Source organism: Lissotriton vulgaris, chromosome 1_1 (assembly GCF_964263255.1).
Source record: "Lissotriton vulgaris chromosome 1_1, aLisVul1.2, whole genome shotgun sequence".
In the NCBI taxonomy this organism is placed as follows: domain Eukaryota; kingdom Metazoa; phylum Chordata; class Amphibia; order Caudata; family Salamandridae; genus Lissotriton; species Lissotriton vulgaris.
The window spans coordinates 1991010878-1991033260 of NC_141685.1; the positions used below are offsets into that span (position 1 = coordinate 1991010878).

The 22383-nt window shown below is 43.0% G+C and overlaps 1 protein-coding gene across 1 annotated transcript in view; it reads right to left on the reverse strand.

The window, feature by feature from the left end:
• The window catches only part of GNAI1 (G protein subunit alpha i1), a 372390-nt gene that overhangs the window by 159688 nt on the left and 190319 nt on the right, over positions 1-22383 (reverse strand). Inside the window, exon 4 of the mRNA XM_086919838.1 lies at positions 18598-18755. Coding sequence (XP_086775964.1) covers positions 18598-18755 — 158 coding nt within the window. The remainder of the gene's footprint in view (positions 1-18597; positions 18756-22383) is intronic.

Genomic DNA, 22383 nt, shown 5'->3' on the forward strand with positions numbered 1-22383 from the left:
GCGGAGGACACTCAACTGATCCTCTCACCAAGGACCCCAGCACCGCCAAAACTAACCTACACGAAGGAATGAAAGAAGTCGCCGAATGGATGAAACAAAGCCGTCTGAAACTGAACTCAGACAAAACAGAAGTCCTCATCTTAGGTGAATCCCCCTCTGCATGGGACGACTCCTGGTGGCCAGAAGCCCTCGGAACTGCACCCATCCCGACAGACCACGCACGGAACCTTGGCGTCATCCTGGATTCTTCACTCTCAATGAACAGACAAGTCAGCGCCGTGTCCTCTTCCTGCTTTAACATTCTTCGCATGCTCAGAAAAACATTTCGCTGGATCCCCTCCGAAACAAGGAAAACAGTCACCCATGCTCTAGTCACGAGCCGACTGGACTACGGAAACACCCTCTACGCAGGTACCACCGCTAAACTCCAGAAGAAACTACAACGAATCCAAAACGCCTCAGCCAGGCTCATATTAGACATCCCACGCAACGAACACATCTCTGGTCACCTTAAAGACCTCCACTGGCTACCCGTCAATAAGAGGATCACTTTCCGACTGCTTACCCACGCACACAAATCACTCTACGACATCGGACTAGATTGCCTCAACTCTCGACTGTCCTTCTACACCCCCTCCCGCCAACTTCGCTCTTCCAGCCAAGCCTTCGCCACTGTACCTCGCATCAACAAGACCACCATGGGAGGCAGATCCTTTTCATACCAGGCTGCCAAAACATGGAACTCACTCCCCGCTTACCTTCGCCTCACCCAGAATCACCTAGCGTTCAGAAAGCAGCTTAAAACGTGGATATTTGACAAATAATCCTCCTCCCCTTCCCAAGCGCCTTGAAACCCTCTGGGTATGTAGTGCGCTATACAAATTTTATGACTTGACTTGACTTGACGCCTCCATATCTGGGCTCTAAGCGCTGATTAACCCTTGTCTCTTCTAGGGCTAGTCTCCCCTGCTCCAGTTCAAGCTTTTCTTCTCTCCTCCAGAGACTTGGACAAACTTGTCCTCAAGGACTCCTATTGCCCTATTTACAGGTCTACTACTAGAGTGACCTGTGCCACTTCCTGCAAGAGAGGGGGGTTCTTGGGAAGTGCACAAGATCCCAGTTTTCATCTTCACCTACATGTTGAGCCTCTGTCTCAGGCTCACCTGTTGAGGTGTTCTGCTTTAACTTGCTCCTTCTCATACTCCTGGAGGGCCTATACTAGATCCTCCTTTCAGGCAGTAGCTTTGTAGCGGATCCCCTTACGTTTGCACAAAGCTCTATGATCCTGAGAGGGTGTTCACCTAGAGTTCCTGGTACCACCTGCATTGTGCTAAGTTTATCTAGCAAGTGGGTAACTTAAAATAATGTTCCCTACTTTCTAAAACACTTTAAAACGTTTTAATCATTAATGTATTATTGCAATAGGGATGTAACACAGTGTCCTGGCAATTTAATTTAAAACTATTTAAAAACAAAAATTCTTGAATTCACTTTTTGTCTAATGTCGAATGAGGATTTCCCGTGCACAAAAAAAATCTACTTATGTGAGAAGCAAAACAAGTTCACAAAACCCACTGCTGAAAAACTAATGTAGCACAATGTTGCAAGGTGAAAGTATTATGTGGTATGGCGCCTTATGTATTACTACCACAATACACAAAGTTGGACCCCGTGCACTCTTACACCTTCAATCAGTCCTAGTAGAGTGGCAAAGCGCAGACAGTCTACTTAGAGGAACAGGTGTTAAACACTTCATATAATCAAAATGCAAAATAAGTAATTGACACGACTCTTGAGAAGTTTAAAACTAATATAAAAATAAGAGTTTTATAACTTTTTCTACACCAAATGAAATAGATACACGAGGATAACAAACGTTACTTACCTGTAAACTGTGGTTCTCCAGTAGTTGGGTCTTTCATAGATTCACATGCATGAATACTCCCCGAAGTGGGAGACCCACGGTACATAACATCGCAATGTAGTAATAACAAGTATATATAGATATCAGAAAGAAAAAAAACAGAGTTTTCCTAGATAGACAACTTGTCACTTCTATAACATATCAGTCATTGTGTTTGGTCCGAATTCCTGCCAATCAGGCACAAACACCCTCTTAGAATGTTCTCCTCAGAGGCTCAGGCCCTCAGATTTTCGTAGCACAAGAGGGACAGAGCCAAGAAGTAGAAGAGCCTCTTAGGGGAGGAGAGTGGGCCGCATGTGAATCTATGAAAGACACCAATACTGGAGAATCACAGTTTACAGGTAAGTAACTTTTGTTCTTATCCAGTATTGGGGTGTCTTTCATATTCACATGCTTGAATAAGAGTAGTGAGCAATGGTATCGGAAACAATACAAGGTGCATAAGAATCAATATGATAAGAATACCCAGTACAAAAAGAGGAGGGAAGCCACAGAGGCTCAACTTATTAAAAAAAGGTTACGAAGGACTGCTTGACCCACAGCTGTGTCAGCTTTGTCAGCCGCATCAAGACAGTAATGTATTGTAAAGTAGTCTGTTGGACCATGTTGCAGCTCTGCAGATGTGTTGAACCATTGCAGTAAGTGGTTTTTCAGCTTGTTGATGGCAAAAGGCAATTGCAGTAGATATCCAGCGTGCAATTGTTTGTTTGGTGACCGGAAGTTCCTTCCGCATCCGTCCGTAGGCCCAAAAAAGTTGATCATTCTTACGAATAGATGCCGTTCTTTGAAGGTAAACTTTTAGACATCTCTTGACATCTAAAGAATGAAGTGTCCTCTCTGCAGGTGTTCGAGGATTAGGGAAAAACGTTTTTAAAACGACTGGTTCATTGAGGTGAAAATCCGTTGGCACCTTTGGAATAAAGGCCGGATTGGTGCGAAGTAAGACAGTCCTTGTTAACTTGAAGAAAAGGCGGTTTAGTAGTAAACACATGTAAGTCACTGAGTCGATGCGAGGAAGTGAGAGCCAGAAGTAGAGAAGTCTTCCAAGTAATGTATTGGAGATCGACTTCATGGATTGGCTTAAACGGGGGTTTCATGAGCTGTGCCAATACAATGTTCAAATGCCAAGGAGGAGGTAGTCTAATTGGTGGAAACATCTGAAAAAGACCTCTGAAGAATTGTTGAATTACTCTTGAGTAGAGAGAGTTGGAGCCATCTAGACGAAACCGTGAGATGGCTGCTAGAAATACTTTTAGGGTAGAATAAGGAGGCCTGATTTTGCGAGGTGTAAAAAGAAAGGCACAAGTTACTCTGGTTTGGCATGAATAGGACGTACTTGAGCTTCATTCAGTGCCAATGTTCCAAGCCGCTAAGTTTAGAGATGCTGGGTCGGTATGGCAAACTTGGCCCTGATTCATGGTCAGAAGATTCGGAAGAGGGCGAAGAATGATCGGGTCGCTCTGTGACAGGAGCAGGAGTTCTGTAAACCAGACTTGTCGAGGCCACATGGGAGCTTTCAGAATAATGCGACAGGGTTCCTTCCTCATTTTTCAAAGAACTCTGTCATGACTGGTTGGGGAAGCCAACTTGCGTAAAACAGGCATCTGCGGTTCAGATGTGTTGCAAACAGATCTAGATTCGGGGGACCCTATAATCGAAAAATGTGATCCAGTGTGGGTTGATTTAACCGCATGCGTGCTTGCGCAATTCCGCTCCTGTGCTGAGTTTTTTAAAACCGCACTTTACGTGACGAGCTGGGCTCGTCGTCATCAGCGTGCAAGGAGGCTACGCCATGACGAGCCCAGCTCGTCATCAGCATGGAAGGGGTTAATTCCCACTCATGATTGGTCGTGGATGACCTGCTCAGGGAATCCGCAAGATTGTTCGATGCTCCCGCAACGTGCACTGCTATGAGGACGATGTGATGTTGAATCGCCCAATCCCAAATTTGTTGAGCCTGAAGGGACAACCGGATGGACCTTGTGCCGCCTGGTTTGTTTTTGTAGTGCATGCAAGTTGTGTTGAATTGAATTTAAAAGTATTTGTTAAGGGCACGACTACAAAGCGGTTTCTTGGCGCGGTTGTGTTGTCCGTCTGGATCAACACGGAGGCTCCTCGTATGATGGTGCGGAAATCTTTAAGAGCCAGAAAAATGGCCAGTAACTCCAGCAGGTTAATGTGCCTGGTCTTTTGATGAATGTTCCACTTTCCTTTTATTGTTAATCCTTGCAGATGTGAACCCCAACCCTCGTGAGATGCATTTGGTTGGGAGTGAAACTTTGAGTGTCCACCGGAAATGGATGACCTGAAGAGACATTTTCCTCGAGAGTCCACCACAGTGGCGCTCCTTTCATCAGAGATGTGACCTTGACCATATCGTTGAAGGATCTGGAGGCTTGAGGCCATGGTTTGTCCAATTCCTCTTGGATGGGTCTCACTTTTAGGTGGCAGTGAGGGACTAGAGGAATGCAGGAGGACAACATCCCTAGGAAAAATTTCAACTGTCAGACAGAAGCGTACTCTTTTAAACAGCGGGAGGCCGCTAGATTGTGAAGTTGCAGACTTCTTTTGTGCGACAAAAGCTTTTGCTTGCTTGGTGTCTCGGATGGCTCTCAACAACAGTGTTTTGAGCAGGGAGAAAATAAGACCTGTCCATGTTGAATGTAAGGCCCAGGGACTGGAAGAGGGACCTGCAGAAAAGGGTGTTTGGATACCTGTTCGAACAACCGTGCCTTCAGCAGGCAGTTCAGGTATGGAAAGATTTGCACTCCTTGTAGGCGAAGGTAAGCTGCCACCAGTGCGAGGACTTTGGTAAAGACTCAGGAGTGGAACGAAGGCAGAATGGAAGAACCTTAAATTGAAAGTATTTTCCGGCAACTCTTAATCTGAGAAATTGTATGTCTTGGCAGAATGGGAAGATAAAAATAAGCATCTTGAAGAACCAAAGAAGTCATATACTCCCTATGGGATAGTAAAGGAAGTACTTGCTGAAGGGACAACATGCAAAAAGTTCGTTTTTTGCTGTATTTGTTCAGGGCACGTAAGTCAACAATAGGGCGCCATTCTCCTGACATTCTGTATGAGGAAGAACCTCGAATAGAATCCTTTGCCTTTTTGTAGTTTTGGTACCACTTCGCGCCCTGGCTTAATAAAATTTCGATTTAAAAGTTCCTTTAGGTGAGCAGGAGGGGAACATTTTGGTGGAGAATTTGGAGAAATCTGTACAAACTCCAATGCGTGTCCCCTGTGCACAATATCCAGAACCCATTGATCCGTAGTAATCAGTGACCACTTGGAGTATAAGTGGAAGATTCGACCTCCAACCCTTGAAAAAGCAGGAGGAGTCAGAATGGTGAATGGGGAAAGTCATTGTTTTTTCGAGGAATCATTTCCTCTGTAAGAGGATTTGCCTCTGTATTGTCTGTAGGGTAAAGAATGCGGTTGTGTGTATGACTGCTGATTCTGGGAGGAGTAGCGTTGTTGTCCTTGTCTATACTGATTGGAGTTTCCTCGAAAGGAAGATGTGGAGTCATGACCCCTTTCCACTCGAAAAGGCTACTTTTTAAACTGGAGAGTTCCGAGAGCACGGGCAGTGTCGGTGACCCTTTTTTTATTGTTTGAAGGGCATAGTCGATATGTTGGCCAAACAAAGATTCACCATCGTAAGGGATGTCCAATATTTTTGACTGCACCTCCTGTCGGAAGGACGTGGCCTTTAACCAGCCCTGTTGCCTGAGGACTGCTGCACCAGCCAAAAGACGGAAACCAATGGAGGATACATCAACAGCACAATCAATTCACAAGGAAATTCTTTCTCCTTCTTGTAGAATTCGTAATGCCTCTGCTTTAGAAGCCTCCGATATTAGATCTTCAAGGGATGATATGTCTGACCACATTTGTCGGTCGTAACGGACCAGGATAGCTAGAGAATTGGCCGCACAAACCGTAGTTGACGCCATAGTGGAAAACTTCTTGCCAATAGCATCAAGGCATCTACCCTCTCGGTGCGGGGGTGCAGATAATGGAATATTGCCGCCCGAGTAATAATGGAATAAGGCTTTGGTTGTGAAATGAGGCAAGCAGGTGAATTTGCAGGGGCTTTATATTTCTTATTCAGCCTCGGTAGAACAGCTGGAATTGAATTAGGTTTTTGCATGAGTTTGAGGCCTTCTTGCCAAAGAAAATCATAAGAAACAATCCTCTTCTCTGGTGGCCATAGGAAGGTGGAATCTGTTTGCCCCTCTTTCCATGAGTAAATGAAAACCACATATGTCAACTGGTGGAGAATCCAGAGGAGGTGGAGCAGTGGGAGATGGTGTTTGAAACTGGTAGCGCACCCTCTTCCCGGTCACCTTCATTATCATTGTCGTCATTATCCTCCTCTGTGACCGGAATAGCATCCTGATGTTGAACTCTGGTCGCCGACACAGAAGGTGAGGCAACGGATTCTGTAGGAGGAGGAGGTTGTACAGGTGCTGGAGAGGTCTGTACTGAATTTGGAAAATGGTGGTAGTAATCATTCCATAAAAGACAGAGCCCAAGGTATTGGGTTCTAAGACCTAGCTTGTGACAAGGCTACCGGCCATTGTGGTCAGAAAAAGCCCAAAAGAAAGAAACATTACTTTGTTGAATCCCCTCACTCACCAGGGTTTCCCCACAGTGACATGCTTCATCATTGGGGCCATCCCAGTTCTCTACAAACTGGGGCGTGCTACGACTTGCGAAATACGTAGGAGTATGTGTGGTGCAATGTGAGGTGGAGTGAATGTAGGGGATTTAAAAATACCGTACTAGTGGGCCTAAACAATGTTATTCCTGCTCCTAGGTTGGTATGGTTAAAAATGGGGTAGGGCACTGTATGCCAGTCTGTAATGGAGATGGAATCAGTGTTTGGTCGACATGTTTCAAGCTTCCCCTAGCTTTTCATCAGGACCACACAGGGACCAGCCCTGTGTTTTCCACTCCTATTTGAACCCTAATAGAAAAACACACACTGGGGCCCCCAACAGAGTAAACAATGAGGCCACCCAATGCTGGGATGTACTGAGTTAAAACGCACTCAAATTAAGACCTTAATTCATGGCGTGATGATGGCTGAATACCTCAGAGGCAATATGGCACCAAGAGGCTTGATCGTAAGAAACGAACCATTCATCTGCAAGAAAGATAAACAATTTAAAAAAGATTGGTCACTGATATTGTGGCACTGCACCAGGGACTGGTTAGTGTTGATAATTAAAACAGCAGCACGCCTCTGAGACTCTCAAAAAAGGAATTTATACCTTACAAGTTCGCCTTAAAATCTTACCAAAGCACCAGTGAGTCGAAAAAAAGACTGGAGGAACTAAATACAAGAATGACGAAGTTCGAAATTGAACTAAAAGACACCAAATGTTAAATTGGCAAAAGATCAGAAATCATTTTCACATGAAAGTGTACCCATACACCAGGGATGACTATACACCAAGCAGCAGGAACCCTGGCTATAACAGACAGCGAAGGTACTGAGTCAGGATCTGACCGTTCAGACTCGTCTAGTAACTACAACCGCTCCAGTAATCAGAGACCAAAAAGAGGATGAGGGACTGCAGGAAGGTACCAGAGGAACCAACCTTTCAACTGGCCACCCTCTCCAGGTCCTCAAGCATTTGGACCTCCACTACCTTTTTTCTACGGCCCACAACAATACCCCCTCAGAATACCATCAACAACCATTTCAACACTGGGACCAAAGTCAAGACTATCAAAGCCAGCCTTTTTTAGGCCGGGGCAAACCCACACAATGAGTAAGACACAGAAAAGGACAACAACTACAATGGGCGCAACCCCTGGAGATGGCAAGGAGCCATACACGCAGCATGGGACCACCAGAACCATCAACGAGCAACAACCCAGTTTAGTGGTGAACCTATCTGATGTGACATTAACACCAACACAACTACAAGTACTAGAAAAAGGGTTGGGTTTTGTGCATACCCTCTTGAAAGACCGATTTAAGCTCTGTTGTGAACTGAAAGAGTTCATAAGAAAAATAAAATTGGATGTGTTCTTCAGGGACAAACAACCAAATGAAACAAAGCCACGACACAAGGTTAAAAAAAGAAATCCCCTTCTACCCCGCCACCTATGAATCTTCCTGTCGAGCTTTTGGCCTTTGAGAAGGCAGTCATGAAAGAAGTGAAGGAACTGGACCCAAGGACAATCAAGGTGTTCCAAAACACAAGTAGCTCCGAGCGTGCAGCAATACAGCTGCTTTCCAAAGACGACACTATCCCCATAAACCAGCTGACAGGGGGGGGCAATAGTTCTTCAAAACTCACAGGAGTACAGAGACGAATGCCTAAGTCTACTGGCTGATGCCAGAAACTATGTCCACATCAATGAAGACCCGACTGAACGACTTCGGATCACCATTTCATCTCTCATTGAGGAATCTATAACCAACGACTGGTTGAGTAATAAAAAGGAGGCTAACTTCTTAGTAAACACCAAACCAGTCACTCCCTATTTCTATACCAGTCCTAAAATCCACAAAAACCTAGACAAACCACCAGGGAGACCTATTGTGTCTGGGATAGGGTCTATTTTGGAACCTCTATCCAAGTTTGCAGACGCATTCTTGAGACCGATCATACAGAAAACAGACACCTACCTCCAAGATACCAAAGCCGTCCTCTGTCTCCTGAAAGATCTTACTTTTGACCCCACATCCAGCATATTGATCAGCCTGGACGTGGGGAGTCTTTATACCAGTCTCCACCATGAGGAGACATTAGAAATACTTGAAGTCCTCTTCGAGGAGGATTGGCCATATCACACGTCCAGACATGTAGTGCTCGAATGTTGCAGGTTAGCACACACAGAAACCTTTTTTCGCTTTGAAGAGACATTGTTCCGCCAACAACATGGCACGAGCATGGGCAGCACTTTTGCGCCGAGTTTGGCAGGTCTTTATGTTCCCCAACTTGAGAAACAGAAGATCCTCAATGCCAGCAACCCCCACATACAACATGTCAAAATGTGGAAAAGATACATAGACTACGTTCTTGAATTGAAATAGGTACTTGAAATTTACCCACACCATGAGCAGGTCTCATCTAATATTCCTAGACCTCAATATCTGGGCCAGACAAGGCATCCTAGCCACCACAACAAACCAACTGCTAGAAACTGCCTTTTAATATATGACAGTTTCCATCCCAGACACCTCAAACAGAACCTCCCATTAGGACAAATCCTTCGACTTAGAAGGAATTGTACAGACAGAAAAGACTACATGGCACAGGCAAAAGACCTGAGCGAGAAACTCAGGACTCGAAATTACCCAAAGAAACTGGTGAGCAAAGCAAAAAAAAAAAAAAAAAAAAAAAAAAAAAAAAAAAGAGGGCAGGCAATAGGGAGGCCCTCCTGGAACCGAAAACGACCAGAGAAACAGAAACCAGGCGACCAATATGCATCACCACATTTAATACAGCATCTGACCAAGTCACTAAGATAGTGAAAAAACACTGGAAAATACTTAATATATCCACACCAATGTTCAGTCACAGATGTGGTATGAATCTGAAAAATCATCTAGTACACACGCCCGAGGATTACAGAAAACACTCACAGGTTACACCCTCTACCAAAAGGCAACTACCCCTGCAGTAACTGCAGTGTGTGCCACTTAACTACAGCCACAAAACAAGTTTCTTTTAACAATACTACTTGGGAACTACGCCAGTTTACCAACTGCCATACCACTGGAGTGATCTACTTGATCACTTGCAATTTACATTACGTGGGAATGACGACAAGAAAAGCGAGCACTCGCATTGTGGAACATAGAAGTAACATCCGATGCAAACGTGCAACCACACGAATGACGAGCCACTTCATGGAAAAACAACATACACCCAACGACCTCAGGTGGGTGGTGTTAGAGAACATCAAGAACAAGAATAACCTTGAAAGGACACTACGTGAACAGCGGTGGGTGTTCAGATTCCACATGGATACACAAGGCCTGAACGATGACATACCTTGGGGCGCCTTCAGCCCCTAAATAACTCAGGGCTCAGTCCCAGTGACTTGGCACTCATCATAGATTGGGACATTATTGTTTTTCTAAACTAAATGTGATTTTCATCCTGCTGAACAAAATAAACATAAAAGTACTGGTTAGACAGACACATGCGTACCGCAAACGCAACTGTTCTATTCTAAAGTACCTTACATATCATAATGACCGTGTTACAAAATCCCACCCCACGGTATGCTTGTTACATCCACCTGTAATGGAATGATTATGAGCATATCTGGATCGAACAGATCTGGATTCCGACCTCTTCACACCGATACTTAGCTTACCTCATTCACAATAAACCTCTTATAATAACCAATACTCCTGTTAATTATAGAGGGTGTAACTCTCCTATGAATGACAAACTAATCTCCAGGAATTATGATTGGGTCCAGTGACAAATTTAAAAATCTCTGTGAAACCGTTAATAACAGACTTTACTTTTCCTTTATAAGTCTAACCATACTATGTTTAAACGCGGGGACCCAATACAACATGGCCGCCACACTTGCCCATAGGCGGCCATTTTAATAATACCAGCACGGTCTAGCCTTGCCAAGAGCCACACCCGGCAAGACGAAACACGGAAGTGGTTTAAGCGTCCCTCGCCATAGACACGCTAAGATGCGGTCGGGCGAGGAAGCAGAGTAGGTGTTCCGGCGCGGCGTCCCCTAGTCTGAAGTAAGTTAACTTTCAACTTTCTCTCCTTACAGGTCCCACGTCACAAAAAGATCTTAACGAGTCTGGAATAGCTCTTAAATAGCACTTAGAGTCTTTCTGAAAAACGAAAAACAAAAACCGCCATTATGTTTTTCCTTTCATCCTTACACGATAGGATTATCCCTCAAACCCCCAATCCCCCCCCCCCCCCCAAGAGACCATGAAGTGCGATTAGGCACATTGACAAGTAACTATTCAGGAACTAACTATTTTTCTGTCGTGTGTGTTAAATTAATGTGTGTGTGTGTTTATACTTTTATATCAAGTCCTGTGCTGTTTTTCTGTGTGAATTCACGCCACAGACCACCATGTGCATTATTCTCTAGGCACAATCACTGGACCTTGCACGCACCTATTTGGAGCAAACAACCACCCATATTTTGCATGCAGCATGAAGGAAGTTGTGTACCCCCACTCTGATGAGGGGGTTTTTTATTTCTAATGTTTTTCCTTATTAGATTACAGATATACTGCGAAGACTAGGAATCGTATGTATTTTTACGCATGCTTTTATTAGTAGCAGCGTTCACCTTCTCTTTATCCTTTAATATTTGTTTTTCTATTGGGGTTCAAATAGGAGTGGCAAACACAGGGCTGGTCCCTGTGTGGTCCTGAAGAAAAGCTAGGGGAAGCTTGAAACGTGTCCACCAAACACTGATTCCATCTCCATTACAGACTGGCATACAGTGTCCTACCCCATTTTTAACCATACCAACCTAGGAGCAGGAATAAAATTGCTTAGGCCCACTAGTACAGTATTTTTAAAATCACTTACATCCACTCCACCTGACATTGCACCACACATAGTCCTTCACAATATAGTGCTCCTATGTATTTTGCAAGTCGTGGCACGCCCTAGTTCGTAGAGAACTGGGATGGCCCCAATGATGAAGCATGTCACCGTGGGGAAACCCGGTGAGTGAGGGGACTCAAGAAATTTTCTCTTTCTTTTGGGTATTTTCTGACCACAATGGCCAGTAGCCTTGTCACAAGCTAGGTCTTAGAACCCAATACCTTGGGCTCTGTATTTCATGAAACGTCTTTGGAGGGCGACCTAGCAGTGAATACCTCTTTCTCCCCCTTTTGCATGTACGGTAGTAATCATCCGAGAATAGCAAGGACCCCCTGGGTAGTGACAATCTATAGACTCCTAGGGCAGGGTAGCAACAGATGCGAAAAAATCCTAGGACGTCTAGGTATATAAGTGACAGATAAGACAGGCCAGTTGGTTTTTTTAAAATATATTAGTAATAATAATTGTATACGTTGTCGTTATAATCTTTATTAATGTCTAGATAACAGATATTCTTTTATAATTGTGTTTCAGGAATTAAAATTGTGTCTCCTGAAGAAGGCGGTTCCCTGCCGAAACGCGCGTAGAGTTCTTATGCTTGTTTTATTATTGTTGTGATTATCTGTATGCTTTTGTTAATATATTCCTTTATTTTATGTATTATGAATTTTATGTTAATTCTTTATGATTATTGTATGTAATTTTGACAAAGATATTTTAACACCCATCAATATTGTTTTGACCTTCGGTCATTTCTAATATGATTTTTAAATATACTAAATAAAAATATACTTTTTATACAACTTTGCTAATCCTCTCCTACTGCTCCTTCTTGACAACTGGCCTGTCTTATCTGTACACTTATATACCTAGACGTCCTAGGATTTTGTCGCATCGGTAGTAATCATCCAACATTAAATGGATCTTTTGGGAACACTCAGCATTATTTATTAGGAATTCAAGCTAGGATTTGATACATTTTCCCTTCAATGTGAATTGAACACCTGCATTATACTGCTGCACAGGGTTAGGTTCCCTTGTGAACACCCGACATTACTCATTAAGCCCCGATGAAGCCCTGACGAAGTTTCTATGCAAAAGGAAGGAAACGAGTTGGTGGAGTGTCGTTTTTAATATAGTTTTGAATAAAGAAGATTGATGGACTCAATTTGTTCGAGAATATATTTCTGGTTCTCCTTCCATGCCAAAGAATCTTTGCGCAACAGTGGCGCTCAACGACGGTGAGTGCTGGCAGTAGATGCACAGGACACCTATTCTAAAAGCAACAGGGATTGAAGTGCTGAACCTTGGACAGCCGTTGTGTTTATTTTTCCTAATCATAATGTGAAAGGTGCAGGGACCAATACACCTTGCCAGCTGGAGTTTCAGCTCCAAGACCTTGTCCCTTTTGCATTTCCTCAATGTCATCCTGATAGCCAGGACCTGAGAAATTACCACACTCTTCTAAGAATACAAATTAAAATATGTATTGTATAGAAACAATAAAATATCAATTACAATAATAAAATCCTTAATAAAAGCTAGTGCCCTTCATAGATAATTTAAAATAACAAACATACTGCCATCGCATATTTCAAAAGATAATATGCAAGGTCCAAAGATGGTCTACTTCCCAATGAACTGACTGTCTTTAAATGAAAAAAAAGTATCCAATTGCTTCATGCACCTTTCTACAGTTCCTTTAAGAAGCCAGTCTGCTGATACTGGAGTCCATTAATTTTAGATCTGGACAAATATGCGCTATAGACTTGTTCCTCTAACCAGACCCAACCGGATTTTGAAGGCAGACTTAAGTGTTACAAGAGCCTTCAAACTAGATCAGAATCTGCATGAGAAGAAATCTCATATGGTTCTTGCAAACTGGGTCTAACGTGCATGTCAAACAATCCTGATTTATATTTTAATACGTATAGATGGTATAGTCAGCACAGATAAAACGGAGATAGTCATATCAACCTCTTCTTCTTCTTCCCAGAGGTCTGCCTAGTTAGGAGGGCTTTGCGAGCAGAGTGTGGCAAGACATGGAAGTAAGGGTAGGTTATTTTCCATCACAGAGTGATCTACTTCTGCGAGACTCAATGATGTTGAAGATTCACACGTCATTAACAGCTCTTTGTATACAAGATATGTTAGTCTTCCTTGGCGGAAACACATATCCAGACAGACACACAAACAGTAAGGCCATCTTGATAGGTCCAGCAAATAATGATATTGAAGATAGCTCCAGTCGCATTTTACTGTGTGGGGCAGAGCTGCGACAACCCAGCAGAAACCTTATTTAGTTTATGTAGAATTTAAAGACAAAAGAAGCATGGAGAGATAGAATAATCTTGCTGTTGATCACCTCTATGGGCTGATGAATGGTCTGACCTCCGGATGTTTTGCAGAATTTCTTTAATGAAAGTGAGGAGGAGATGTGCCTCTGTTCTTGCATCAGATGTGTTCTGTCCAAGTTAAATATTTGGTCTATTATACCCAAATAGTAGTAGTGTTTCACTTAATGTTGTCACCAAGTTTTGGCCTCATCGCAGTTTTTGCTTTACCAAACTACATCATTTTGGTCTTATTCCAATTGATTTACAGATCATTCAGACCTCTTGGGGTTGATGAGAATAGTAAATGTGTGTTTCTTATAAAGCGCACTGCTACCCGGAGGCGTCCTGGCGCTATAGACCGCTGGGGAACCCGTCCTGGCTTTCCCTGTGAGATGTTTCCTCCTGGATATCTCCAAGGTGAAACCAGGCATCCCCGGCGTTTGTGGGGGGCCGTTGTGGAGATGAGGCAAGCTAATGCCCAGAGTTGCAGAGTGTGATCCCTGGTTAGAGTAGGCACCGAGGCGAGAATTATCGAGTCCTCTGACACTGGTTCACGACCCTGCCGCGTCGGGAATTGAACCCTGGTCCTAGGCCGTTCTCTGCTTCTGGGTCTGCCGCCTCTAACCAGTGAGCCACACCACTCCACGTACAACGTCATTGGTGCAAGAAAAATAGCGGAGAGAATTGGAACTAAGCCATATGGGAGATCCAAAAAGGAAGGAAGTTCAGCTATTTACAGGGAACAAAATTAGCAGCCAGAACACATCCTTGTTTTAAACCATATGCAGTGTTTATCTTTGGAGATGACTCCTCTAGCGAGTTTATCTGAAGCCACATTTTGCCACGTAAAGACATCTGGAAGTATACTAAAGAACAATTAATGCCACATTTTGTTAGATTATCCCAAAGTTATTTTCAATTTAACTTTATTAAAGGCTTGGGAGTTATCAATATAACATATAATGGCTGTTTTTTTAGGGGCTTGTTCACCAAGAGTCTGAAATTGACTGTTATAATAATAACCTGTTCTAAATCCAGATTGATGGATTGGACTTATGTTGAATACCCAGTCATGAGGATCATATCAGACAGAAAAGCTTTCACAAAATTTATAGTAGTAGTCTTACTTTTTTTTTGGAGACTTGCCACTAGTCAGCCAGGCTACCATTGTCCGCTCATGTCACCCCTGAACCAGGGAAGAAGTGATACTGATGGTTCAGGACTTGACAGGAGCAGGACTAGCCGCTATAGGTTGAGTGACAGGAAGAGCACTGCAGAAAGGAGGCTCTCGACTCACTGAACCAATGCTCATAGAGTCACAAGAGCAAAGTGAAAAGGAGGGGAGTGTCCATCATCTCTGTGGAAAGGACTAGTGCTAATGGCTGGGACAACTTTGTCCCAGCAGTACGAAATATATATTAATGATAGGAAATAATTCCCTGGATATTGGGAAATAGAGAAAAGAGTAAATGCAAAAACAAAAGAATCTGACCTACAGTGAAAAATATTTAAAGGTAGACAAATGTTAGATGTCAAGGGAAACTAAACTGCCCCATGACAAAATAGAGAAGACACTTGTGTTTTTGGGAAGAAAAACTAGAGATCACATGCTACTGTGGTGCAAAAAGACTCAGGTGACTTACAGCAGCATTTAAGTGACAACAAAGTATTTCCTGGATAAGAGACAATATGCCTACAGCAACAGCTTCCTTTAATTTCCTCACCATCAAATGTACAGAGATATAATTTATTAATTCAATGGTTACCCATGAAAAAACTAGTTAGAGGAAGAAACTTTCTTCTGAGAGAAACTCCACAATATTTTAACTATTGATAAAAAAGTACACAGACTCATGGGTTGATTCAAAAATATGAATAAAGTCAATTTATCTTAGTTTGAGCTATTTAGAGGTACCCAACAACCCTCGGGTCTCCAGATTTATGGTATGGTGGAATCTGAATGACTATTTGACCAGGATAAAATAGATTTTCAATGCAAGACATCACATGCATCAAGGTTATTTTGTCTCTTCATTGCCCCCTCATCCACAACTACTCCCTCACCACCCTACAAATGAATAGCCTTCTAGCATCATGGTCATAATTAACAGTGTGTTTTGTCACAAGTGAATGTCCAGCTTGCATGTATTTTTTCTGCAAAATTCCAGCAGATGAGCTTTCTAATTTTCTTGAACACTCCGCCCCACCACCTCCCCACAGTAGTCTTTAACCACTTTGATGCTGATGACGAGCTCAGCTCGTCATCAGGCTTACCTGCCGTGTGCTGACGAGCTGAGCTCGTCATGTAACGCGGTAATTTAAAAAATGCAGCACACAGCGGGAAAAGCCGCCGCAGCGATGCGGTTAAAGACAAAATAAGAATGAAAGACGGAATATTGATCTATAGTCTTCAGAGACCAGATTTCTATCATGTTTGGCGGCCTTATATGCTACTAGACTTTATTGCAGGGAAGCAACACAAGTTAAGCATATACTTGTCAAAAAAATGAACAAAACTAGGACATGTGTCCTGTTCAACAAGATCTTGTTTGCGTGAAAGCACACACCATTTACTGACTGAGAATGCAATCTTCACACTAGCTCCCCATGTGTTCTTAGATTTACTATGGCTGCAACTATTCAGCCACAAGAGAGTGCATGGGTGCAAGAGTAGCGGTCATATCCGGTCAATATCAGTAGAGTTAATGTCCTGTGTGAGAACCAGAGTTGAAAGTTCAACATTTTTTAGCTGCTGCGTCTTGGCATACTGTGATGAAGAGTGGCCGGCAACGTACCCTGGTGGGAGTGGATTTTTTGGTAGTCAAACTGACATTCAAGGTTTTGCTGGTCCCCAGTGAATTGCTAGAAGTGAAAGTATTGATAAATGGCCTGAATTGCTGTAGAGTAGCTGAACAATGCTAGATAACGAAGCAGTGCGCGAGAAAACATGAGAATATGGGGCCCTTGGATTTAATGTAGGGAAACACAAATTTAACATTGTCAACTGGTATGGTTAGCAAACATTGACAATTATGTGTAAGAATACGCAGATCTGTGTGGACTTAAGGGGTCTGCCTTTAGTCCCCAGTCTCTTGGCTCACATGTTTAGAATAATAACATTTTATAACAAAAAAGAGAGAAGGTAGTGGGCGAAGACACTTCGGATTATAGATTTGGTATGTGGATATAGAGAAAGTGCACACAAGTAGTATGGGCTATTTGGAAAGTACACGGCATGCTCAGTTCGTATGGTGTCACTGAGAACAAGTAGCTGTGCTTATGCAGGGATTGGAGCAAGGGAGTGTAAGACACCATAGCACTTGTCCTTTGGGTTTTCTAGTTTGTCTAGTCCAGTTTTCCGGTGGGTGCAAGCTTAAGTTAAATGAGGAAATTCTTCTGGTCCTGGCAAGTAGTAACGTCTGCCTGTTAAGGCGTCATCTTGGTAAGAACTAGGCCTTATGTTTATACATTTAAGTCCTAACACCTTACTCATGAGGCAGGAACTCAATAGGGAATGTCCAACACTGCAAAAACAATTCTATCTTTAACTAAAGCTCTGTAGTAACCAGGAGGCGAAATGCTGGTGCATTGCAACACTCAAACACTGAAATGCAAGCAATCCTAGCAAAGGTTTAAGAACTTTTGCCCACTAGGTTACATAGGTCTTACACTATGCATTCAATGAAGAATAGTTACTTTCAGCGTATCACTGTCATGTCAAACTACATATTATAATTAGGGCTCCCCGTTTTCCATTTGAACCGATTTTTACAGATAAATACAGACAGAAAACAGCCTTTCTTGTATGTCTATATTTTTCCTTTTTTTTTTAAATAAAGACAATTTGGCTTCTTTTGAGTGACTAACCATGCCGAAATGAAAAACTTTCATACCAATAGCTGTATATACTGCCAACATGGCCAATAGCTGTACATATTGGCAGCATGGGGAGTTAGTTGCACAGCGCAATGAGATGTGCTTAAATTAATAAACTTAACATGTATATGTGCCAATATACTATTTTTTTATGTGGGTTGATGATGATGTTTGGCTGTGTAATGTGCTTAAACCTGACCAGCATCAAAGTATGAGAACACGTTTATCCGTTAAGTAAATGCAGAACTAAACAAGTTATCACCTCATCTGTTCACAAAATAAATATGGATGAATACCAACAGCATGGCCATAAAATAAATAGATCGACATACAGATGGAAATGTTAAAAATATAAATACCATAAAATCGGGATCCCGAATTATAATTACTTTATTTAACCCCTTTGATGCTGCGGACGGCGCCCCGCCGTCCCACGTGAGGTGGGCGTGTGCGGAGGACGGCCGGAGGCTGTCCGAACCCCGCCCACTGATCAGAATGCCAGCACCACAGAATTCGCACCACCGTCAACGTGTTAAAAAATATACAAAAAGCCTAAAAAAAAAAAAAAAAAAGAAAAACACATACTAATTACAACTGAAAGATGCATAAAAAAAATATGAATCGGTATGTGCATTTTAAAAATCAAATAAAAGGACGGGATATCCTCAGATTAAGGTTAATGATAGTCATTGGGAGGAAAATCCGAGTACCAAACTTATATTTGCCTAAAAACAGAAAGCAAAAATATAGGAATTAACCACGTGAATCAACTCCGTGTCCAGCCACAAACCAGGACCCCATGTACCCTGCAACATTACTAGTTCATTTTTCACAAGTCATTTGTATTATGGTACATACTTGGAAAACTAGAGATTAAACTTACTATGCTGCAGAATCATTGAGCTGATACTCTCTGGATCTGTTAAAACAAGCTTGTACGCCACTATCTTTCCACAACCTCTTGATGACTCCTGCCAGTTCTGCAGTCATAAAGCCTTCCTCTGCTGCTCCAGCAAGTACAAAAAGCTGGCGTGCATCATCCTGTACAGAAAAAGTGTGGCAATAATAAATGAATGTTGTTCTATACAATAAAAAAATGTATCTCACCAGTGCATTTCATTCACAGACAGCCAAGCTTGATCCCTGAACTTGCACCACAAATGTCATAAGGCTTTAAGTAAAGAGAAAAATATTAACCCTGAGAAACATCTTTAGGTCTGGAGATGGGCGGTCTTAGCTACAGATAGCTATTTTTTTTAGGTATGCAAATGGTTCCCCTGTATATAGTTAATTAAAGTGAACTCTGAATAATAAGAGTGCTCCAGAGAGCAGAGGGTAGACACAGACGTTATAGTTAGGCTGATTTCACATGTAAAAAGCTAGAGAAATTCAGAAGTTAAAGTTACCTGAGCGAAGTAGAACTCCCCGCAATGCACTACTTGTAGTCCCACATATTAAATCACTCATGACGTCACAGTTTCTATGTGTGAACGAGCCCATGGTATTTCAAAACATTTAAAAGCTGTGCTCCGACACCCAGAACTCGCACCGACCCAAAGAGGAGTGGAGGTGGTACGTGTCGGAATCAATCGCTCTCACACTCTCCACCCGTGGTTGGGTGCCGATCATGCGGGGGTGCTCCCGCATATAAGGAATATGCTACTTACCAGTATGCATCTGTTCTTGGCATAGAGGGCTGCAGAGTGGTACATTATGAATAGATCGCCATCTGGTGTTGGGCTCGGATGATTGCACTTTGTTTTTCTCTTGGAGAGTCTTTTGTATCTTGGTGACTCCTCCCTTGGTTGGTAGTGCGCATGGGCATCGGCTCCATCCTTAGATTGTTTTGCCATAGTAGGGTTAGATGGAGTAGTATAGTAGAATACAGATAAGAGTGCCCATGTAAGTGTATCTAAATAAGATAATGTTGGAACAGACACAGGTTTCCGGGGAGGCTGGGAGGGCATGTACCACTCTGCAGCCCTCTATGCCAAGAACAGATGCATACTGGTAAGTAGCATATTCCGTTCGAGGCATATGGGCTGCAGATGGTACATTATGAATAGACTATACAGCAGTTCTCTCCCTAGCGGTGGTCGCCCGTGTCTGTTGCAACTGTCTGAAACAATGTTTTTAATACTGCTTGTCCCACTCTAGCTTGTTGTGTTGTGTGCACATCTACACAATAGTGTTTTGTGAAGGTGTGCGGTGTAACCCAGGTAGCCGCTTTGCATATGTCATCTAGTGGAATGTTTCCCAGAAATGCCATAGATGCTCCTAGTTTACGTGTAGAGTGAGCTCTAGGAGGAACAGTTAATGTTCTCTTTGCCTTTAAGTAGCATATTTGAATGCATTTTACAATCCATCTGGCAATGCCCGCTTTGGAGATGGGAGTGCCTTTATGTGTAGGAGAAAATGCAACAAATAGCTGTTTTGTCTTTCTGAAAGTTTGTGTTCTTTCTATATAGTACAATATGGCCCTTCTAACGTCCAGTGTATGTAGGGCTCTTTCAGCTACTGTTTGTGGTTTTGGAAAGAAAACCGGTAATTCCACCCACTGATTGATGTGGAATGCTGAAATAACCTTCGGTAAGAATTTTGGGTTTGTTCTAAGAACCACTTTATTTTGGTGTAGCTGCATAAATGGTTCTTGAATCGTAAAAGCCTGCAGTTCACTTACTCTTCTAAGTGACGTGATAGCTATGAGGAAGGCCACCTTCCATGTGAGGAATTGTATTTCACACCTATGCATAGGTTCAAAGGGTGGCCCCATTAGTCTGGTAAGCACTATGTTGAGATTCCAGACTGGGGAAGGTGGTCTTCTTGGTGGAATGACTCTTTTGAGTCCTTCCATGAAAGCTTTAATTGCTGGTACCTTAAACAGTGACAGATGTTGCCTGTTTTGTAGGTACGCCGCTATAGCTGCGAGATGAACTCTGATAGAGGTATATGCTAGGTTACATTGCTGTAAGTGTAATAAATAGCAAATGATTTGTTTAGTGGATGCGTCCAGAGGGTTGATGTGCTTACTGTTACAGTGTATAGCAAACCTCTTCCATTTTGCTGCATAGCATGCTCTGGTGGTAGGACGTCTTGCTTGCTTAATGATTTCCATGCATTCTGGTGGTAAATCTAAATACCCAAACTCTATGACCTCAGGAGCCAGATCGCTAGGTTCAGTTGTTTGGGATCTGGGTGCATTATTTCTCCATGGTTCTGTGTAAGATGCATGGGTAATAACCTTAGCTTTTGATGTGGTACTTGTGAGAGTTGTAGCAGCGTGGTGAACCACGGCTGTCTTGCCCACGTGGGTGCCACTAGTATCATTGTCATTGAGTGTTGCTGTAGTTTCCGAACCAGTAATGGAATTAGTGGTAGAGGAGGGAACGCGTAAGCAAATTTGTTGGACCAATTTATCCACAGTGCATTGCCCTGGGACCTTTGGTGTGGGTACCTGGATGCGAATTCTTTGCATTTTGCGTTCTGATGATTGGCAAGGAGTAGTTTCTGTCCTGTAACTCCAGTTCTGTAGTAGGGGTATCTCTGTTATAGTCATAATCTAGTGAATAGTCCCGCCCATGTGCGTGGACCCCGGCAATCAAAAATAATCTCTTAAGTTGTCAAAATCATGCAGAAACTGCAAAGACACTTAAGAGAGAATTTAAAGACAAATAATGCAGCCTATATCCACAGGCTACACTGTCCAGTACTTCAACTAGAAATTCCACCAAAAATCACCACACACAGCCCAGCCTGCCAGTTTCTACCATAGAGAAAACTGCCTCCCCCAGTCCCAGACTCAGGAATGATAGAGAGGAAGGTAGGGACAGACAAGCCCCATAGGCTGCCATTATGTGGCTTAAATAGGATACTGTGCCTTTAAGAGAACTTTCCAGACTTCTCCCAGTATCCCAGAATGCATAGCAGGTCCAACTTACTTTCAGTTCTTTTTGAAGGCGTACAAAACGCCAGACCTGCCGCATTGTTCACATGAAGAATTCTCCACCAGGGAGGAGGGAGGGCGCTTATGACTATAACAGAGATACCCCTACTACAGAACTGGAGTTACAGGACAGAAACTACTCCTTCTGTAGTAGGGGATCTCTGTGTATAGTCATAATCTAGTGAATAGAATGGCAAGCCCATCCCCACAACTAAGCGGTGGTGGAGAATAAGTACATAATGCCACTATTGTGCGAACAAATTCCGCAGCGAAGCCTGTCTAACCTGAGCGTCTGCCCTGGCGTCAGTGTCCAGGCAGTAATGTTTAGCAAAGGTATGAACCGACTTCCAAGTGGCTGCCTTGCAGATTTCAGCAATCGGCACGTTACGGAGCAGAGCCGTCGTGGCAGCTTTGCCCCTGGTGGAATGAGCCTTAGGCTTACCTCCTAAGGTCTTATTAGCTTTCTGATAACACAATTGTATGCAGGACACAATCCACCTAGAGATGGACTGCTTAGAGGTCGCAAGACCTGTCCTGACCGATCCATAATTGATAAACAACTGGTCAGACCTACGGATATCTTTGGTTTTATCCAGATAAAATTTCAACACCCTCCTAACATCCAGAGAATGGAGAGTCCTCTCCGCTGGGGATGAAGGGTTCTGAAAGAACGTAGGTAAAGTTATAGTCTGGTTGACATGAAAGTCAGAAATAACCTTGGGAAGA